The sequence below is a fragment of the Caloenas nicobarica genome, chromosome 6, assembly GCF_036013445.1.
Source record: "Caloenas nicobarica isolate bCalNic1 chromosome 6, bCalNic1.hap1, whole genome shotgun sequence".
Lineage (NCBI taxonomy): Eukaryota > Metazoa > Chordata > Aves > Columbiformes > Columbidae > Caloenas > Caloenas nicobarica.
In genome coordinates this window covers 16,543,817-16,560,702 of record NC_088250.1, presented here as the reverse complement: position 1 = coordinate 16,560,702, position 16,886 = coordinate 16,543,817, and the positions used below count along the sequence as shown (strand labels likewise).

General features: G+C 42.2%; 1 protein-coding gene across 1 annotated transcript in view; it reads left to right on the top strand.

Annotated features, from left to right (window-relative positions):
• Positions 1 to 209: 209 nt before the first annotated feature.
• ITGA4 (integrin subunit alpha 4) overlaps positions 210 to 16,886 on the top strand; it is a 38,718-nt gene continuing 22,041 nt past the window's right edge. Inside the window, exons 1-10 of the mRNA XM_065637543.1 lie at positions 210 to 592; positions 697 to 818; positions 7,765 to 7,871; positions 7,970 to 8,099; positions 9,455 to 9,522; positions 10,237 to 10,366; positions 13,901 to 13,986; positions 14,315 to 14,374; positions 14,467 to 14,604; positions 15,650 to 15,761. Coding sequence (XP_065493615.1) covers positions 408 to 592; positions 697 to 818; positions 7,765 to 7,871; positions 7,970 to 8,099; positions 9,455 to 9,522; positions 10,237 to 10,366; positions 13,901 to 13,986; positions 14,315 to 14,374; positions 14,467 to 14,604; positions 15,650 to 15,761 — 1,138 coding nt within the window. The 5' untranslated portion in view covers positions 210 to 407. The remainder of the gene's footprint in view (positions 593 to 696; positions 819 to 7,764; positions 7,872 to 7,969; positions 8,100 to 9,454; positions 9,523 to 10,236; positions 10,367 to 13,900; positions 13,987 to 14,314; positions 14,375 to 14,466; positions 14,605 to 15,649; positions 15,762 to 16,886) is intronic.

Sequence of the window (16,886 nt, the reverse complement as noted above, 5' to 3'; positions counted from 1 at the left end):
GCGTTCCACCGGCCCGTGCCCTGCCCGGGGCTGCGGGGTCCCGGGAACCGCACCCTCCAGTGCCTGCGGGCCGTGCTCCTTCCGCAGCACCCCCGTGGGCGCGGACGGGGCGGGGAGAAACCCGACCCCCGCCGCCTGGGAAGGGAGAGGGGCTGCCGCTGCGCGGGAGGAGGCGGCGCGGCGGAGCGACTCCCCCATCCGGAGGGGACACCCCCACCCCGGGCTGCGGGGAGCCCGCCCGGCCCGGCTTGGCCCGCCCGTAGCAGAGGCGGCGGAGGGTGCGGGCTGCCGCCGTCCCGGGGCAGGGCAGGGGTGGGGGCGCGGCGCTGCCCTCTCGCCGAGCGGGAGAGCGGAGCGAGGCGGGAAGCCGGGGCCGGGCGCCCGTCTGCCTCCGGCCGGCCGGAGCCATGTGGAGCTGCGGGCGGACGAGGAGGGCTGCGGGTTGGGCCGCCCCGCTGCTCCTGCTGTGGCAGTGCCTGCCGACGGCGCGGCCCTACAACCTGGACACCCAGCAACCGCTGCTCTTCCGAGGAGACAACGGGACCCTCTTCGGGTACTCGGTTCTCCTGCACAGCCACGGCGAGGAGAGATGGTGAGTTCCCGGCCGGGCCGCCCCCGCGAGTACCGTCCCGCCCGTCGCGCCTTCTCCCGGCTCCGCCGGCCGCGGCCCCTCACGCCGCCCTCTCTGCCCCGCAGGCTCGTTGCGGGCGCCCCCCGAGCCAGCTGGCCCGCCAACAGCTCGGTGACCAACCCCGGGGCCATTTTCCGGTGCCGGATCGGGAGGAACCCCCGCGGGCGGTGCGAGCAGCTCCAGCTGGGTGAGTCGGCGGCGGGGTGCGGGCGGGGAGACCCCGGCGCTGGGCCGTGGGGGGCGGGGAGGGCGGTGGCGGGGCCCGGGCGGCAGCGGGACGGGACGGGACGGGACGGTCCGTGCCCGCCTGTGCCCACCCGCCCTGCGCGCCCCGCGGCGCCGCTGCCTTCAGACCTACGGGCGCTTTCCCCTGGGTCCTTTTCGGATAAAACTGGCGTTTTCCTCTCGCTAAAGGGCGAGATCAACGCTATTGCTGAAGAGCAGCAACGATGGCACCTTTTTACCGTAGACAGAAAGAAACGCACCGAAACTTGGTTTAGCGAAGTCGCATGTGACAGCTCCCGTTCCCACAGTTTTCTTTCGCACCTTTCAGCACCCATTTCAACAGTTTCGGCCTGTCTCTCGTCCTTCTCAGCAGAAAGCTAGTCTAACTCTTAGAGCAGAGGGCAAATGCAATTAGCTCAGAGATGAGGGGGTGGAAGTGTGTGCCTAAACCGCCTTTTCTTCTGCAATGTTTTCCTTTCGGGGAAGCACCCTAAAGTAACTCTGAACCACAGTCGCCTTGCAGATGGGTTCTCCCAGCTTGCAAATTTGTTGAAAAAATGAGTGTCAGGGGAACAAAGCTATTTTTGATTGAATAAAATTTTCCAGCTCATGCATTTAACTTAACTTCTCTTAACCTGCCCAGTCCCCATGCTTGGGAGATGTAACTGGATGTACTTTTCCAACTTCCAAGAGTTTGATACTTTTTTAAAAAGGTGAACACTTTGCAATGGGTTACCATGAATATGCGTGAATTGCTCTGGGCTCTGTTCTCCTCCCCGCCTTGCATACAGTGCCATTCGTTTTATCCCTATGCTATGCATAGAAAACTTGCTGAACTTTCTGCCCTGCGGTGACTGAGACCATCCGATCCGTTACAACTATGAACTTGCCGCCCAGTAAGGATAAGACGCGCGGGAAAGAGTTTTAAAAATATTTGAAACCAATGAAAGCGATAGTGCGCCATGACCTGATGGGCTTTCAGGGCAGATCGCAGCATTTGGTGACAAAAATGTTAAAACAATTATTTGTTTACACATCTATGTGTAACACTCAGAACTGACAGGTTCTATCATTTTTTTTCCTACAGACGTAAGAGTTATTTTTTGTAACTAAACTACAACACTTAAGGTACTTCACTGGTACATTACCGGTAACCACATAAGGAAAAGACAAACAGTTGCCCAGAGAAAGAACTGCAATTAAACTTATTCCAGGCCAAGTAGTTTGGTTTGTTTAGGTGGGTGGGTTGGTTGGTTGGTTGGTTTTGGGGTGGAGTTTTTTGGTTTGTTTAGGTTTTTTTGAGTAATTTCATTCCAACGTTAGATCTATTGAAAAATTATACATAACAAGGAGATTTTTTTTCTCCAACTGCTTGTTTGTAAGAGGAGGTTTGCAAAAGCCAAAGAAGTCAACTAAAGTGGTGAAATAGCATATGCTAAGAGGCAACGAACCCCTACTCCTGGATTGGAGGTAAAAATAGTCCTCCACTATGTGTGGGAAGGAAAGGAGGGGAAGGGTAGAAAGTTTCAGGTTCTTTCAAGACTACATACATCTGCAGTACTTCTCAACTTACTCATTTAGCTAGTGGAGAAACAAAATCTCTAACAAAGTAATGCTGGGCTTTTCCTCAGCAGCTATGGGGATCCTAAACAAAATGATGCAACAGGTAAATGAAAATGTTTATGTGGTTCCAAAGGCATAATTTAACACAGCTTCTATTCCTGGGTTCAGAGGCTGTAAGTTACACAATGATGTCTTGTCCTGCACTTTTAAAAGCAGTGATACTACAAGAGTGTTTTGCAAAATGTTTATTTCTCTTAGTGACACCTTTACATCACCAAGGTACATTTACAGTATCTCTGAAATTAAATAGATACTGAAAAGAAGTGCTCTATTGTAAAACAGGGCAATGAGGTCAATGAAGAAGCCAAAGGCAGCTGTGGTGAATGGGATGTAAATGAAGTGGGGTACTATCTGAGGTTTGTTAAGCCTCTGCCATCCTGCTGAGCGGTCACAGAAATACACAAGGGAACTTGCAATTGCAAAGCTGAACTTAATTATCTCTTGTCTAACTCATTCAGGCTGTCAGCAACTTTTGGATGTAATGGTTTTATTGACACTGTGTCTTTCAGTCAGTGACCTCCTCGTTCTTCTGCTTGGATTCTTGCCACTGACAAGTTTGGGTTCTGATCTTGTAGAATGGGTAATTTCCTTGGAAAAATGTGTAGGGATATATTTATTATATTGTTGGGACAGGCAAATTAAGGAATAGCTATTTCTGTCTTTCTCTTAAATACTTAGATTCACATTCCTTTCAGTAAAAGAATCTTTGAGATAATAAGTTTCTAATTATGAGTCATAGAAATGTAGAGGTGACAACAGGCAATAGAAGTGTTTTTTTTCCAAATGTTTGGTCTCTGTAATAAATGGACCTGAATTACTTGGAGACATAAATATTGTAAAACACTTTGTTTCTATTTTTCACTGAAGTAGCCTCGAAACTGACATAACTCATTAATGAAGGATTCATGCACAATTAGGAAGCCTCTAATCACACAAAACTGCTGTTGTATTTTTTTATGTCACACATTCCTATGTGCTTCCTCAATAGGGAAAGAGTTGCTGGGAACAATCCTATGCTGTAGTTGCTGCAGGATCTGGAAATAACTCTTTGGAGAATTTTAATGTTGTTCAAGGTGTTGCGGGGACCTGAGCTGGTTTAAGAGCTGAGAGGAGCCATGAGATATACTAGCAAATCTTTGTCTTCCTGTCCCCTTACCGGTATTGTTAAATCTTTCTCTGATTGCTGAATACAGGAGTAACATTTTGTGAGTTTCTGTTCTAGCACTACTGTTAATGGTGTCAAGTATTCTGGACTGCTGATTTATTTGTATTTGGAGTATTTCTAAATGGTAAATTACATGCATAGGTTTGTAATCAAGCTCTAGGCATGAATACAAGGTATAATGTTTCAGGTTTATTATTTGGGGCACTGTCAGTCTTCTACTGGTCTTCTAGGCTTTTGAACTTGAGGACCTTGCCCATGTCAGTTTGGAGCAGTCGTAGGCTATTGCAGAGGGACTTGCACCAAGTCCTTTAGATGTTTTGACTGGTTATGTTTTGGACCTGGAAAACATTACATAAATTCTTCAACGAAGTTGCTCACAGATTTGAAACAGAGTGATTCATTGGCTAAAAAGACAGGAAATAATTGATAAAATTTTTCATCTAGTTAAAGAAAAAAAAAGTTTTATCTACGAATGTACACAGTAAATTCAGTGCATGTTGTTTAACCTAAGGCCAGAAAGCTCTGCCCTGAGTTTCAGCCTTCTGGCCATTCCTTTCAGACCCCGCTACAATTAACCTATGAACAAATTGCCCTCTAGCTCCCCCAGCTGAATCGTTACAATGGAAAAGTGAACAATTAATTACTTTCCCCAAAAGGCTGACCTGTGTTGTTTGAACTTTGATTTCAGTAAGCTTTGCCTTTGGTAGTTTGGCTTTTTGATCTCACTAGCCTTGCTTGTACCCTGCCAGTGATCTCCTCTGAAATAGCTGCGCTATTCTGAGGAAGACAGGACCTTCTGGGCCTCAGTCTGTTTGAGAGTTGTGGAAACAGCTGGTGCTTTGCTACAGTGTTTTGGGTAGAAGTGATTGGAGGGACATAAGAGGGATAAGACCCATCAAATCTGTGAAAAGAGAAAAGATGGTGCTGGATGAATGAACAGAGAGTCTGATGAGGCCCTGACACCTGGGCGCAGGATATCAGAAGGTTTGTCTTTGGGGTACACTGCCTAGTTTCAATCAATTAGCAATAGGATAAGAGGAGATCTGGGAGGATAAGGAGGATTGTAGGAGGCAGTCAGGCACGGAAAGCACTGGAGCAAGTTATATAAAACTGGTTTCTCAGATGACATTGCAAACATCTGTATTACAGCCCTTGAGCCCAAAGCTAGAAGTGGCTTTGTAAGTTGTGACCTCATTTATATGTGATGGTGCTGTTTCTGTGGATGCGTGCAGCGATAGCCGCAGTGTATCTTCCAGCTGTGCAATGTACACAGGCTGGGCAATTACTTATCTCTTGGTGACTTTATGACAGCGCATGCTCCTTTTCCCTGAGGCAGCCAAGCTGTCATGTCCTCTTGAGCTTATGCAGTGCTGCTTGTGCAGAATATAGCATTTTCTCTTCTCATCCAGTAAAGCTTTTATAATGTCATACCCTGAGCAGGGGCTCATCATAGTGTCTGGGATGTCAAGCTCACGCTTCTCTCACCCACAAAGGCCTGTCATTACCAAGGTGGTTGAATACTTGCCAGTCAGAGAAAGAGAGGAGACATAAGACAGCAGGTCAGCAAAGGGCCAAAGTAAACCTGAATCAAGAACATATGCTGGTGCCAAGGAAAAGAGGAGTACAGTCTAACGAGCATGAAGGAATGGTTATGCTTTTTCTTGTTATGGACCTCTGAAATAGGCACAGGAATGAAGTGCTGAAATGAGCAAAACTTCCTCATATGTCTCAGGTCATCATTATCTGGTCTTGTCTGACTTACTGGCAGAAAGTCTCAGAAAGCCTCCTGAGATCTAAATTTATGACACTGGTCATAAAGTGGAGAACTTCCATTTCCTGCAAATTCACATAAATGCTATACAGCAAGTCCCAGGTAAGTCATTGTCATAAGAAGACAGAAAGCATTGCTAGAAGGGAGTTACCAGAAGTGCCTTTTGTGATTTAAAGGAGGATTAATTCTTACACATGGAAGTGTACTGTAATTGTGTTTTCTGTGGAGATTTCAATCATTTTAACATGCACTATAATTCATGCAAATCATGGAAATGTCTCCCTTATGAAGTGAGGAGTTCTATGTGACGTAACTCAAAAATTAAATTCCAAAACTAAATTCCAAACCTGTGTCTGAAAATGGTGTATATTTAGTACATGGAAGTTCATGTTGCTGACATTAGCCCAGTAGGAGAATTCAGAAACTTATCACTGAAACCTCAATAATTGACAACCTGCAGAAAAGTAAACTTTTTAGTAGATTTTTAAGGCATTTTACTTTGTGCTTGCCTTGGAATAAGAGCCCATATGTTAATTACTGTTCCTCAGGTGACCTACAGGAGTTATTAAATTACAATAACATAAAATCTCTTGGCGCAAAGACAATTGAATGTGATGTTATTGTGAGTGCTAAGGTTGGTTCCTGTTTACTTGGATTCTGCTTACTATTTCTTTGATGTCTTGGGGAAGGGCACATGGCAGAGGAAGTGGTAAAGAAAAGATGAAGAAGGATCAGATCCTCTCGACCCTGTCAAGGGTGTTATTTTTGGAAGAAGGCAGAGTACATTTGCAGTGCACAGGGTACATTGCCCTCCCTGCAGTGTGGTGAGGGGTTCTGGACCGCACTACTTGTGCCTCTCCATCGGGGCAGGGAGAGAGCATGATGTTTGGAAAAAGAAGAGGAGCGGTAGTACGGAAGTAGAAGAAATCAAGGCTCCAGCAGTTTCTTCAGACAAATGTCAATTGCTAGGCCTATCAGAAAACAGTAAGGAACAAGCTCTGAAATAAGGATGGTTGTTTGGGTTTTATTCCTGCAAATGTTTCTCCTGATGTTTTGTTACCATCCGATAAAGAATTATCTTGATTCCATTAATCTGGTATCTTCCAGTCCGTGACATCCTAGGCATAAAATCATTTAAGTCAGTGTTGGTTGTGAGAGTGTATGTAGCAAAGTCCATAGTCATTCATCTTTCTCCTGGCTACTGAATAGACAAAGTGTATTGCTTTATTCTGTTTCCATATTTAATATTGTTCAGTTGCATGTCCTGTGAAAGGAATTCAGCAAGTCCACTAATCTTTCTAATGCATTGGACTACTTTTTTTTTTTTTTTTTTTTTTTGTCCTGTCAAACCATGTCCCTGTCAGTACTGGTGCTCTGTCATCTGCACTGGTGCCCTCTTCTGGGTAACTAAACCCCTCAAACCTCAAAAGTTTCAGATTCACCAGTAACTGCATTGAATCTAGGAAAGCCTTAAAATTATGCAAAAGAGATTGTTTGAATTACATGATGTGTTTCCTTATTTTATAAGCAGTTTTTTCATAAACCGTGTAATGCTGATGCATAGAAAATACCGGTTCAATAGTTTGGTTAATGCTTATTAATATGAGCATCCTACAAATGAAAAGTTTGCTTTATATGACTTAGAATACTTTAAAATGTGTAGCTTCTCCTCACCATGGGTACCACTACTGCTTTGTAGAAGGAAGCAAATATTTGCTGCCTTGGCAATACTGTAGCCTTTTGGGGGAGTTAGAAGAAATTTCACTATGTTCTTCAAGGTCTTAAAAAACAAAGAGCTACTGCTAAATAATTGCAACAGTGCAAGGAGTACACAGGAGACATGCATACATAATGATCTGACATCACCAGTAGAGACTGCAGTTATGTGCCCTTTATTTGATAGGCATTTGCAGTAGAGATCAATATAAGGTCTGCTACCAATAGATCTGTGGTTGGAGATGCTTGCCTTAGGCTAGAGTTTAGGTAGTACTCAGGGGTATTGTTTGTGTTTCCTATGAACTTTTAGGCTGAGAACACTTGCAAAGCCAGCCCTTCATCAGACTCAGTGTAATGTCACTTTCTATCTTAATTTCAATAACGATGGAGAAGCCAACCCTCACTGCCAACCTCTCATGTTCAGAACCAGCGTATTCCCTTTGGCTGTGTGCCACCGTACCTTTGGTCAAGAAGAAGGTCAAAAGTCTACATGGCCTGTGTAAGAGACAGGGGTCAGGCCCACCAAACCTGAGTTACTGCAGTCTCCCCATAGGGTCCTTGGGTGCTCTTGTTCCTCACCATGAGGCCCCTCAGCTTGTCTCCCTGTTCAGAGCATTGGTCTTTGTGTCCTAGGCGACCCCAGGGGAGAGCGCTGTGGGAAGACGTGTTTGGAAGAACGTGATAACCAGTGGCTGGGTGTCAGCTTATCGAGGCAGCCAAAAGAAAACGGATCTGTCGTTGTACGTACCAACTGCTGGAGCTGTATGTCTGTTTGTCAGATTGCCTTCACTTTTCTTATGCTTCTGTGTCAAACATCGCGTTTGTTTTTTATCTGTAGGCTTGCGGACATAGATGGAAAAATATCTTTTACATAAGAAATGAACACAAACTCCCACATGGTATTTGTTATGCCATCTCCTCCGATTTTCGGACTGAACTGAGCAGAAGAATATGCCCATGCTATATAGGTAAGCAGAATCCTTAAGTCCTTTGTAGGGAAGGGTGAGATACATAATTGCGTGGTGCAGAGTTGTGAAGAGCCTGTGTTGCTCCGAGCAGGCTTTCTGCAGCCAAAGATTTGAAGATTGAGGGCTGATTATACAAGCCCAACTTACGATGCAATGTGTTAGCAAGAGGTTTATCCCTTCAAAGAAAAGCTGCTTTCAACATGCAAAAAAATTAGTTTAAACAGGGCATCAGAATACTTGCTCCTTGGACTGGATCACTGAAGGATGTGTGCTTCCCAAAACCAGGCCAGCAGAGGACATCCCTCCTTCCTTCCTTTCCTCTGTCATTTGCTTGCTCTGCTCAGCAGTGTGCCTCACAGCAGAGCAGCAGCAATACCCACAGGTGGTTGTTGCCGTCTGCTCCTTAGCCTGGTACAAAGCTGCTGTGGTCCCTCGACGCAGCGTGTGTCCCTGTTCCTTACTTGACTCCTGCCAAGGCTTCTGCTGTGGTATGAGACCTTCAGTGGTCCTTCCCCAGAGGACCGCAGGAGCAGAATGAGTCAAGACCTGGAGCTATTGAATGAGTCCATCCCTACCTTCCCTTTCATACCCCACTCCCAGCCGGGAGAAGGATCTCGTGACCCTGCCCCTTGCCCAGCGCAAAGAGGAGCTGACAGTCTGGCCTTTCCATGCAGACTGACGAAGTGATACCATCAAACGCTGTCCTGCCATTGGCTTAGGAGGCCGTTACGAGCATGGATGAAATCATGCTTCTGTCTTCGGTGACTTCAAAGTGAACAAATCTGTGGATGAAATGAAGGGGGAACCCTGGTGGGAGGCAGTTAGCAAAGAAAAGCAGGAAAACAGAGCTGGCAGAGTTGGACGTAAAGACAGCTGCTAAGGATGATAGATACTAATGTGTCTAAGATATCCGTAACACAAGCATTCAAAGCTGTAGCGGAGCATCAAGGCAACTTCTATCGAGATACATAAGCCTGTCAATCAGATTATGCCTGAATTATACACAGAGTGGAAGGGAAAAATTAAGCTTATCTATCTGTGCTGCTCAAACTATTCATGCTATTTCATGTAGCATATTACTTTCAGGGAACAATTTAAAATTACATCCTTTAAAGTCACAAGATTTCAAGGGCAGCTGTGATCAAGTGATACACCATGCCTTGAGTTTGTTACAATAGTATATTGAAGCCAAAGGCTATACAGTGGAAACCAGTGGGTTTGGTTCTATTATGGAACTGAAAACCAACATTGTGTTGTTTTGTTTTTAACTTGTCTCAACTTCTCTTGAAGACCTAGTAACAAATTCTGAGACCACATGCTTCTCATCCTTTTTAATATTTCCTGTCCGTTCCCAGATCATGTACGAAAGTTTGGAGAAAACCATGGGTCATGCCAGGCTGGAATCTCTAGTTTTTATATTGAGGTGTGTATTGAAGATACCAAACTTCTCTCTATATATGTATGTATACACTTATGTGTGTGTGTGTGTGTGTATGTGTATATATATATATATATATATATATATATGTATACACACACATAAAAGTATGTATGTAAGTGAAGACATTAACACTGTCTTTTTTTGTGGGAGAGAAAAATCAGACTTTTCTCATTTCTTTTTCATTGAATCTTGATAAGACTTGCATGATAATTCCCAACTAATACTTTTACGTTTTATTCCCAAGAATACTTTTACACCTTACAAAATCTAAAATTACTTTTCATCTGGAAAAAGAGCATGACTATAACAGAAGTTATAGTTTATAATAGAAGTTTTATTATTCTCTCTTCATTGTAACATCAACACTAATAATGCCTACTTTCTTGCTTTACAGAGTAATATTCTGTATTATTTAATCTCAATTTTGCCCTAAGATTGTGATTTTTAAAAAAACTCTTTTGAGAAGAAAATATTCTGTTTGTTGCTCTCTTTTAAGTTGTTCACAGCTCGAAGTTTTTAATAACTGTGTTTTTAGAAAGTCTGAAAAATGTTGTCTCATCTAGTGGTAATCTCCCAGCTAGATGCATCTCCAGTAGAGTTCACAGGAGATGTAAAGAAAAGCATTTGACTTGGTTTTGCTTATGTTCATGAATATTTACATAGGAATAACAAGGCTTTGTTTTATTTTTCTTTTAGGACTTAATTATAATGGGAGCCCCTGGATCATTTTACTGGACCGGTTCTATTTTTGTATACAATACAACTGCAAATACAATCCATGCTTATACAGATTCAAATAACCAAGTGAAATTTGGCAGTTATCTAGGTACTTAAAAATATTTAATACTTTGAAAAAATATAAGTCAAAGAATTAGCTGAATAGCTGATCTTGAAAGGAGTGCACAGTGTTTATCAGTGATTTCTTTATTAACTCCAGAAGCGACAGTTCTAAATGTGTTCTGATTTTGTTAAATATTATTTAATTATAAGTCTTGCTCTCTTGTTCTTCTTACATGGAAGCTTCTCAAACACTGGATTTCTCTTTCTATCATTTCTTAATTTAGAAGGTGTAGATATGCTTCTGATCAGCAATGGTTTGTACTTCACTTTTAAGTTTGAAATGCTGCCAAGGGCTTTCATAGCAAAATACAATAATTTTGCATATAACAAATATGAAGAGTTTGTTACAGTGAAATCTGCAAGGAAGCAAGTCTTAATTGCATTGTCAATAAGGGGAAATATGCTATGATCTTAAGAGACAGACTTGCCTCTAATCGTGATTTATTTTTCAACCATATCTTGGTCTGGATACATGGAAGGGCAAACCTTATCTACAAATGCGTGCAAAGAAAGCCATGAAGTTCCTACTCATGTACCTAAATCCAAGTAATTCACTGAATGTAGTGCTAGAATTTGTAAGGGTTTATCCCAAGAGCCATCGGCAGCCTCAGTTTTCTCACTACGCATGAAGAAAGGTTTGTCTGTCCTTCCTGAACTCCTGAGCAAGAATATTTTTGCCCGTGACCACTGGTTTTTGCATTTTTCCCATTCATAGATCTGTTCATGTAGATAAATGTTTCCTGTTTCTGATTTCCCTCTTTCGATAATAGGAAGCAGACATATGTTATGAAATAACTGTTATGAAATACAAAGTGGCTAGTGCTTCAGTATTCAGTACTTAGCCTTGCAAAGGCTGCAGTTTGGCTCTGCAGGAAAGTCATGCAAAAGAGATGCTGGATGGGAAAAGGCGATCAGATGCTCAGATCACTGTGGTTAACCAGTGACATTTCCTGAGCTTTCATAGGACAAAAGAAAAACTTCAGAGAGTGCTTGCTTCAGCTGTCCAGTAACCGTCTGCAGACCAAATATTGCAGCTGTCTGGGGAAAAAAGCTCATTCCAGGTTTCTGCTCCTACAAATATAAGAGTGAGAATTTCTGTAATGAACAAGTCAAGTCATAGATAACCAAAAACCAGACACGGGTGAAGGGGTAAAAGCCTGCGTGAGCACTGTGCAGGGGAGGACATCCCGCACTTCTGGCCTCTCCTGGTTCCCGTCACCGTCCAGGACCTGGGATCAGCTGGGGTTTGCTGCACCAGCCCTCGTGCGGTGAGCTGGTGCAGCAGCCGGCACGCTGGCTTGGCAGAGCCGCGCGTCCTCTGAACTCGCCCTTTCTACAGGAAAGTGGAGAAAGGGGCCATTAGCTCATCCGTGTGTCTCTACAGTAGCAGCTGTGATCAACCTTAAATTTTGCATTGTTCCACACTACCTAAACCTCCACTTTGTTCCCTTGTGATAATACATCCTGTGGTTGAAAAAATGTGAAGATACCTTCCTGCCACTTTGCTTCTATCCCATCTTTGGCATTGTTTAAGGCCAAAATCTATTTAGAGTTAATTCTGTTACCAAATTCTTATTTTTTTTTAAGTCTGAGTTTGCTTCTCCCTTTAGTAATGAACAAAAATGTCTTTACCAAGTGGTGGAAGTATATTGTGACCAGAATGTAATTCAAGCACATAGCTAGACATAATTACCTACTTACGCTATCCTTCTGGCGGGGATTGAGAAGCTGGCTTTATTTACATTTTTAATTAAACTGTCAAACAGTAATACTAAACAATTTGGAGATTGCAGGAAGAGTGTGCAAAAGTATCATAACATTTTCCATAAATTGGAAGAAACAAAGCTGTTTAAGTACCAGACAATTAGAAGAAAGAAGGAAGTTAGAAGCTGGTAATACACAACTTCTGGTAGTATTTCCTTGACTACTTCAGAGTATCTTGGAGATTAATAACTGACTTCGTTAAACAGAATTAGATACCTAAGTCAGTGTTTCAAATCAACTGGGCCTGGTGAAAGAATAGCCTTAGGCTCCTAACATACTGCCTTAAAGAAATCACAAAGTAATACACAGTTTCTTTGAGGAACCAGAGGGTGGCAAATGACATTTCAGAAAACTGAAAAGCTGTAGTAATGGTAAACGGGAGAGAATTCTGGGGTTGGAAATAAAATTTCATTTAACTGCACCTTTAAATTTAAAGGGTCAATTATGTGACTCTCCACCCACCAAACATAATAAAATGTTAATAAAATAATAAAAATAATAAATAAAAATATAATAATAATAATAGTAACCCACATACCATAATAAAAATGAGGACTATCTGATTACTGTACTCTTTTTTTTTTTTTTTTTTTTTTTTTTTTTTTGGTGTGTTTGGCTTTTGCTGTTGTTTGGGTTTGGGTTGTTCTTTTGTTGGTTTGTTTTAAGTTCAAAATTAGCAATATTTACACTTCAGCAAAACCAAAATAACTAGAAAATAAAGGTCAGAGGAGGTAAATTAAGGTTCATTCACTTAAGCTTAAATTTTTGTTGAATAATTAAAAACTAGGTGTTGATCTTTAAATGATAAATTGTCTCGTTCACCCCTTTTAACTTAAATTATGAAAATAAAAAGCTGGGTTAATGAGAACTTGAATTCTAGACAGTCATCTTCACAGATGAAAGATTTAAGGCTCGTTCTCATCTGATCCAAGATGATTTTTTCATTTTCCCTGTATGCTGTGAAAATCAACAGTCATTCAGTAATTGTGAGAGAGCAGAATATGTTAGCTGTCTTCCCTGTTTCAACTTCACCATAATGTATTTTGGAAAGAGTAAGGCTGACTTGTGCAGCTACAGACTAAGGCATAGCCGCCAGTTTGCAATTCTGTGGCTGGACGTCTGCACCAAAATATGGTCCTGTTTAAGAGCTGTTGCCATGTACAGAAATACTTTGTTATGTAGATTCATTTACAAAAACTGATGCAACGTTTTCTTGTTATATAATCAAGCTTTTGCTCCAGTTTGTTCCTGATATTTTCATATGTGTGTATCTCCAGTGCTCTCTGTGTGTGTATATATACACACACATGCATGTAAGTAGCACTACATTTCATTTTTCTGCAGTCCAGTTAAAACAGTTAAAGAGGAACAGCTGAATCAAGTTTTTCCACATTGGGTTGTATGGGCATTTGATAATTTTTATTTATATTACAATATGGACTTACAATTGTAGATTATGTATTAACAGAAGGCATCTGCAGTTTATTTTATTGGCTTTTAAAGTATGGCAGATAATTGAGATCCTGGGAAGAAACGAGTGTTTCTGACACTTGTTTCTGCTTGCTGGAACTTACTGTTTGTATTGACCTTTTGTTTATATTTCAAAAATTTTCTTTTCGGTTTTCATTGCTAAGTTGCATGAAGTCTGAATGTCAGACTCACAATAATTTGTGGTGTCGACAGCTTTTATACGTCATGCTCCCATATTTTTTTTTATTTATAGAGCAGTATTGAATAGTGTATTTCTAATTTACAGGATACTCTGTTGGAGCTGGGCATTTTCTGACATCGGCCAGTACAGAAGTAGTTGGAGGGGCCCCCCAACAGGAGCAGACTGGTAAAGTAAGAGATTGTCTGTGCTATTGGTTTGAAGAATATGCTCCCACATACCCACCCATGATTTTCCAATTTAGATTAATGTTTTAAAGACAAGTGTCAGAGATGTATGATTTCTCATGGGGAAAAAAGTCTAAGAAGGAATGAGGGAAGATAGTGTAGGTAACATTGCTGTGAGCTATGGTGTTAAGGAAAGGTACAGATAGGAAATAGTAAACAGCTTGTACCTCGTGTGTTGCTTTACTGATTCTCTAGGATGTGATGTAGAGAAGGCACAGGAAAGTATTTCAGATTATGTTCGCTGAACTCCACTTATATTTTCTTTTCATTTTAGGCATACATCTTTAGCATTGAGAAGCAACTAAATATTCTATTTGAACTAAGGGGTAAAAAGGTAAAGATTTCATGCTATTTTTCTGCACCTTGGAACTTCTTGCATGTTTTGATCAAAATTTGAAGATAATGTGATTTCGTGTTTGCACACAGCTTGGTTCTTACTTTGGAGCTGCAGTTTGTGCTGTGGACCTGAATTCAGATGGCCTCTCAGACTTGCTAGTTGGTGCTCCAATGCAGAGTACCATCAGAGAAGAAGGAAGAGTTTATGTCTATATCAATTCAGGTTCTGTAAGTATTTTCTATTAAAAACACATAGTAACACAATCATTCCAGTACAACAAGCTAAGAAGAAGAGATTTCCTCTCTTATCATACAATATTTCAGGATATAGGAAAACCAGCTCTAGAACCACGATGAGAGTCCCAGCAGGACTGTGTAGCACCCCTGCAACGGCTGTGGAAACTCCAACAGCTGTGTAAACTCCAACGCACGGTTCCTTGGGCTGGTGTTAGAACTGAGGACAGGCTGGTTTTCCTTCACAGTAACTTCAGGTGGTGGCTGCCTGCCACTGCAGCCTCTGAGTGAGCTTTCCTCCACTGCCGTGCTTCCCACTGAGCTGGCATGCAAAGAGTAACTGATTTAGCACTTCAGAAACAAACAGGGGAATGAAAAATTTGTGTGCACTTAAGTGGTACAAGTCAAGAAAGAGACTGGTAGTCCTCAGTTTGGCAAATAAAGTAGCTGGACAGATTGTGCATTAGAATTAGCTTCCTTTTATTCTTTTTAAGGATCAGAAGTGAAAGTATAATCACTATTTTTTGTGTGCTTTTGAATTTGGCTGGCGTTGTATATTTTATCTTCATTTCTTATTTTCCTTCCTTCCTCTCCATGCTAATACATATTTATTCTCTTATGCTTGCCATTAGCATTTTTTTAACATGTTTTCCTCACAGAGAACTGAGTCACTCCAGGATACCTACAGCTACCTAAGGCACACACAATAGCTCTGAAGCAGCTACTGTTTACTACCTTTTTAGCAAACACAGTTTTCGCAGAGCAGTAAGCCCCTATATTCTGATATAAGCTTGCCGCTCTTTACAGGTGTTTGTTATGGGAACACATTGCTGTTCTTTTTCTTAAAGAGCATCCTTCTTATTCTTCATTATTCTTAATACTAAATGCTGTTAATTATCTTTGGTAATGCTCGCTTCTGCACCAAGGAGCTCAGTAGGATTATATATTAGCATCCAAGGCAGTTTTAACATTTTGAGTAATATTCCAGGTGACCTGGAAGACGTTCTGTTAATGTGCCGTTGGTTCTGTTTTCCTTCAGGAAGCGAAGATGGTAGAACTGAACATAGAGCTCAGCGGGAGTGACTCATATGCAGCCAGGTTTGGAGAGTCCATAGCCAACCTAGGAGACATTGATAATGATGGTTTTGAAGGTAAGTATATAAAGAAAACCCCTTGGGTTTAGTTTTCTCTGAGCAATGGACTGTCATGATAGACAGGAGGATTATGGAAGCTGAGAGGACTTTCAGTTGGTGACTTGACCTTTCTTTTCTAGGCCACTGATTTGAAATATAGCTGTTTCACAGTTGTTGATGTGTAATACCAAGAGATTAGGTTCTATTGCTTTAATTAAGTGTGCATAAGGAGATAACATACTCTGTACATTTGGGTGCTGGACCTCAAGTGGAATCCCTAATCTTCTTTTGGACATCTGAGACAACAGCTGGGGAACAGTTTGGCAATTTTTTAACATCATAAATGAAAATCATACTTTGAGTCAAGATCTGCTTCTGTGTCACCAATAGAAAGTACTAAACACATGGGAATATTGAAAAGCACTTGCAAGTTGGGAGACTATTGTGGGATTCTTCCCACTCAGCCCCTCAGGTGACTCAGGGGTTGCCTGGAACAGGCTCTCTGGGGGGGAAGGACAGAGAACAAGGGGAAGGACTTTGATGGCCATGCCCCAATAGTGAATTCAAAATGTTAATGGGGCTCTGAGGGACCTTTTTCTTCCTGTTGTCTATACAGGAAGGTCTGTTTCAGGCACATGAAATTAGATGCCTAAATAGAAACAGAAACTGTTGGCCCTTCCTTCCCAGTGCCCAGGCCGAAGCAGACTCTCTAAATATGATGAGATGTGGGCTGAAATTTCCATCAATGTTGTTCATGTGGAACCTGCTTAGAGGGCAAAGAGATTCAGTCTCCAGATTTGTGTCTACCCTCTGTAATAAGTGTAAAAGAAATAGACACTGAAAAGAGAATGCCATGTGAAAGTTACAGCTAAAAGGGTTGTTAGTTAAAGGAAACAGATGAAAGGATGGAAGATGTGTTACAACATCTAGAATGACTCTTGTGGCCTTCTACTTCCCTTCTGCTTCTAGTCAGGCTGCCTAAAATGTATTTATAACAGAAAGCCCCATGGTCTGCTGCTCGCAGCTTCTTTTCTCCCCAGACCACACACTGGCTGTTCCGGCCACCTGCAAACCCACCGCCAGCGGGGAGGGCTCCAGCTGGACTGGAGACAGGCAGAGGGCACCTGGCCCAGCACCTCCGTG